This window comes from Sinocyclocheilus rhinocerous, unplaced genomic scaffold, assembly GCF_001515625.1.
Source record: "Sinocyclocheilus rhinocerous isolate Xijiao unplaced genomic scaffold, SAMN03320098_v1.1 scaffold1294, whole genome shotgun sequence".
NCBI lineage: Eukaryota > Metazoa > Chordata > Actinopteri > Cypriniformes > Cyprinidae > Sinocyclocheilus > Sinocyclocheilus rhinocerous.
Genome location: NW_015656157.1, coordinates 719,985 through 725,112, shown reverse-complemented (window position 1 = coordinate 725,112; position 5,128 = coordinate 719,985). Strand labels below are relative to the sequence as shown.

Here is a 5,128-nt window from a genome sequence, read left to right as displayed (position 1 = left end):
AAAACTGGTGGCTTTCATTACTCATTTTATCGGTCACTTATTACGAAAAAAGTCATATGGTGCACCATCTCTTCTCCAAGTACTCCAGTAGTGATGGGGAAATCTCTATACTTCACTCCTAAAATAATATTAAATCAAATCACCTCCACCTCTAGTGTTATAGCATGTGATTGCACAACTAACACCTGGTTAAATTCAGTGATGCAAGGTGAAGTCCTTCAAGAATGTCGCCCACTCTGCGTTTCGGACGTGTTGCGTCTCCACAGAGTGTTTCCATTAAATTCGTACCTCAGTTTCAATCAGGGAGAGCCCACCTACAGCCCATCTACAGAGCAAACGAATGCTCTTCGTCATTAGGCACCGGTTTAACGGCCCAGCCTTCGTGTTTGAGGAAGATTGGACGATAAAGCTATCAGCTGGAGGGGTCGACACTCAGGAAGAGAGGAAAAAACAGGCAAAGAAGAGGACTATGAGAAGTTCCAGTGCCTAATGGGTGTGAAGGTGTGTCCGAAAGGTTCACGTGCATGTGTTTCTGCGTGTGAGGTGTGTAGTGCTTTCGGCCATGTGTGGGCTGCAGGTGTCTCGCTCTCGTTCGGTCTCTCTCTCACACTAAGTTGTACTCTTTGAGGTTGTGCTGCAGGATGGTGTCCTTGACCGCCGCGAAGACGAAACGGATGTTTTTGGTGTCTGTGGCGCAGGTGAAGTGCGAGTAGATGATCTTGTCACTGTCTGGGTTCAGGTCCACAAACATCTTCAGGATGAACTCGCGGCCCGCCATGGCGTCCCTCTGCGGACCTGTGAGTCAGTAAATGAGATAAGCATTGATTTTGAAGACAAAACGGATGCTATGGAAGTGTATTTGGAAGTGGTTGCAGTTCACAAGTCTACCACATGGTGTCAGTGTAGGCTTCATTGTGAAAAGGTTGTTACCATCAAATTCAGGGAAATAGTCCACCAGGTGAGAGTACATGATCTTCTCCTCCAGAAGGTCCTTCTTGTTCAGGAACAGAATGACTGAAGAGTTCTGGAACCAGGGGTAGGTGATGATTGTGCGAAACAGCGCTTTGCTTTCCTCCATGCGATTCTGCAGAATTCAGAAACAAAAATACAACAATGAAAGGAGCGGCCTAATAACCTTAACTGCGGCTAATGCAAATCTAGCTGATGAACCTCAATGACTGAGGAATGTATTTCCAAATATACTCTATTATACTCATATTATATTACTCTATAATACACAATTTATAAAATAAAAATTCTATAAGTAAATACTTATAATTAGAAATTAAATATTTAAATGAATTATTGTCAAATTTGTACACATTATAAAATAAATAAAATACCTAATACTAATAATTAATAAATACATTTAAAATGTATGAATACATTACAAAAAACAGGAAAAAAACATTAAAATGTATAAATATATAATAATGTAACGATTAAAAATAATAATTTATAAATGCACATTATTAATTTTAATATTTCTACATTATAAAAACAACTAAAATAACACATTATATTGATATTAAATATGAATAATTCAAAATTATATAAAACAAATTATATACATTAATGAATTCCTTTGATATATACATAAATATAAAATGACTAATACTAGTAATATTAATACTAATAAATTAAAATGTATAAATATAATTAAACATTAAAATAGTTTGTCATTGCACATTATATTAATTTTAATGTTTTTTATACATTATAAAAAATTATGTAATAACTAAAAAACTATATTACTAATATTGATTATAATAACTATATTTTAAAAAGTATAAATATAAATAATAACGTAACAATTGAAAATAATACAATTTATAAGTGCTCATTATTAATTTTAATATTTATACATTATAAAAACAACTAACACATTATATCAATATTAAATAATTCATATATAAAAAATTATATACATTAATGAATTCTTATTTTGATATATACATTATAAAATATATAAAATGACTAATTGTACTACTAATAATACTAATAAAATTTATAAATAATTAAACATTAAAAATTTGTAAATGTACATTATATTAATTTTAATGTTTTTATACATTATAAAAACTATGCAATAACTAAAAAAAACTATAATACTAATATTAATTATAATAAATAAATACAAAACACGATTTAAAAAAATCACCTCATTGTCAGATTCCACAAGGACCTGGTCATATTCGCTCAAGGCAACCAGGAACATGATAGACGTGACGTTCTCAAAGCAGTGGATCCACTTCCTGCGCTCTGATCTTTGCCCTCCCACATCCACCATCCTGAGACAAAGGTGGCAAAATAAGAGTACACACAAAAAGAATGGTTTGATGATTATGATGACAATGAAAAAGGCTATGCCAGTGGTGCTTATTCATAAAACCAAGTTATGCCAACATTTGGCTTTTGAGAAAGGCCAATTCAGAAAGAGGTTTGCGGTGTTTTTTTTTAATTTATTTATTTTTTTAAATCAAATTACATCTAGAGGCCCTGCAATTATGCCACCAAAAATAAATGGGTCCTTAAGGATGGAAACCACTTGTCATACAAAATTAGATGCATCTCAAAAATCACATGTCTGTTATCATTATATTAACATTTTGGCAGGAAAATCATGAGGTTAATTGCATTACATCTGGAATTCATTCTCACAAACATGCAAAAATTAAGTCGTGACTGTGTGGTTTCCAGGTATCAACTGTTTGGATAATAAAACTCAGACTTGTGCGTTTCTAAGGTGAACTGAACAAGACCAGCTCAAAACATGACAGCAGAGGTTAAACTTTCCCAATTTAATTCAAAGAATTTCAGAAGTATCGAAACATTACAACAAGCACGTAATTATGATTTCATCATGCCAATGGAGAGTTTGAGGTCGGGAGAACAGATCTACTGTCAAGTATGGAGCCGGTCATCTTCAGTTCTGGTAAAATTATGGCAACATTGGAAGCAGTGAATTTCACAAAGGAAGCAAAACTAACACACAAACAAAAAGAGAACTGTAGAGTTTCAGATGTACGCTGGGATTAGTAACATCTATACAAAGACAATGAAAAAACGGACAGGACGGACGGGGTGAAAGAGCGAGGAAAAAGCGTGTTCACAGACTTTGCCACTGTATTAGTAAAGCCCTGGGACAGATGGAAAAACAGATAGTGATCCTAAGGTGCATCAGGGCCGACCAAAACAAACAAAACAAAAATGTTTTAATACATGCTTCTTCACAACAAAGCAAAATTGAAGATGAACTAAACATTTACATTTAGTCATTTAGCAGACGCTTTTATCCAAAGCGACTTACTACATTCCTGGGCCTTGGTGTATCATGAACAAAAATGAATATGACGACAGTGATGGTAGTTATTTATTTGTTTTGTTTTTTCATTTGGAAAACCTCACTGAACAAAAAGTTTCTGGCCTTATAGATTTGTAGAAAATTCACTTTTTAAATACTTTTCAAGCTAGTTTGATAAGTAACTATCTAATGGCAAATATATATTTAACATAAATCATTTGTTCTGCAAGTCATACTCATTCCCACCACAATTTTTAATTAAATGGCCGACTCCTTTGTCTAACTAAAGTGAATTTCATAGCTAGCATTTTATGAATACTACTAAGTACATGCAATTAAATAATATTTTCACACTTCTGCATCATTCGACAATTGGAGCTTGATGACAAAAAAAATTAACTGATATTTAATGTGATTTTTCAGCTTTTGCCATACGTCAAGCCTCAAGCATACATCATGTTTCATCTCAAACAAGTAAAACTTTTAGCACTTGGTAAACAAGTACACTTTTTTTGGGGAAAAACAACAACAAAAACTTTATTTGGAGAAAAACTGTTTGGTGTGGCGTAAATAATGCTATATTTCTTAATAAACTGGGGGCTGTTTCATAAAAGACACTAAAGAAAAGCTGGGATTAAAGTCCAAAATCTGACTTGAAATAACCTAATCAATCGGGGCTAAAGCGGTTCCATAAATGACTATTTAAGTTGACGCAATCTCACTAATTTGATTCAGGTTCAATGAGTGAAGCTAATTTGATGTGCACGCTTATTCTTAAGCAGCCCTTAATGTCGATCATGGATCAAATCGATCCACCATGGCGAACAGCGAATATATTTGTGCTGTTTAATGCATTTGAGATGTTGTGTTTTCCTCAGTGCATAACTGACACGTCACAGTTATATTCTTCATCTGTAAATGTTAGAAAGTCATGCAAATATATCCATTTTGCTGTCAGGAGTGGGTGAGGCTTATGCTAGTGAACGATCGCTGCTGCGCGCATGTGCGCTAAACAGACGGAGCGCAATAATTTTGAGTTAAATATACATTTTGCTCAAATATTTGTTGTTGGACATTAAATGTGACATGCAGAATTTTAAACCTACATAAGTGTATTAAGTGCAGTAACTGTAAATCAAATGTAAGCTAGCTAATACAGCCCTAATTACTAGCTCAAGTAATCCTCTTTTCAGTTAAAATATAGTTTGTTTTCTATTATTTATCTTCATTTTTAATTTAGTGATTTTAATGCTTTAAATCTCGGGCACAATACATTAAATACAGTCGGTTGTAGCCTATATTTTTATTTATTTTATTTATTTAAGTTGCATTTTCTGTATACTTTTTTTTTGGGACTGATAAAGTCAAATAATTGTATGTGAGAGAGTTAGCGGTAATATCAATGCAGTCCTATTGGTCAGTGTTAGAGGAACTCCGCTTAGCCTGACAGTTAGCCTGCTCCTGACCAGGTTAGTTTCCCAGCAGAAGTTGCCAGAGTGACTGAGCTTGAGCCATGGTAAATTTGCTTTATGAAACCAAATCAAGTGACAATAAGTCAGACTAACTGAAATAAGCCTGGCTTATTTGGTAAACTTGTTTTATGAAACAGCCCCCTGGTCATTATCACAATAAATATTAAAATTATTATTTTTTTTTTTAAGAATTCTTTGAGGAATAAAAAGTTAAAAAGAACAGCATATTTAAAATAGATTTTTTTAAACATTTCTTTACTATCACTTTTTATCAGTTTAAAACATCCTTGCTGAATAAAATTCTTAAAAAAAAAAAAAAAATGACCCCAAACTTTTGAATGGCAGTATATGT

At 33.1% G+C, this 5,128-nt stretch overlaps 1 protein-coding gene across 2 annotated transcripts in view; it reads right to left on the bottom strand.

The window, feature by feature from the left end:
• Positions 1 to 5,128, bottom strand: part of LOC107719558 (guanine nucleotide-binding protein subunit alpha-11-like) — a 32,674-nt gene continuing 27,546 nt past the window's right edge. For both annotated transcript variants that reach the window (XM_016527002.1, XM_016527001.1), the window contains exons 5-7: positions 2,162 to 2,291; positions 931 to 1,084; positions 1 to 795 (exon numbers count right to left, since the gene is read on the bottom strand). In XM_016527002.1, the coding sequence (XP_016382488.1) occupies positions 605 to 795; positions 931 to 1,084; positions 2,162 to 2,291 (475 nt within the window). In that variant the 3' untranslated portion in view covers positions 1 to 604. The remainder of the gene's footprint in view (positions 796 to 930; positions 1,085 to 2,161; positions 2,292 to 5,128) is intronic.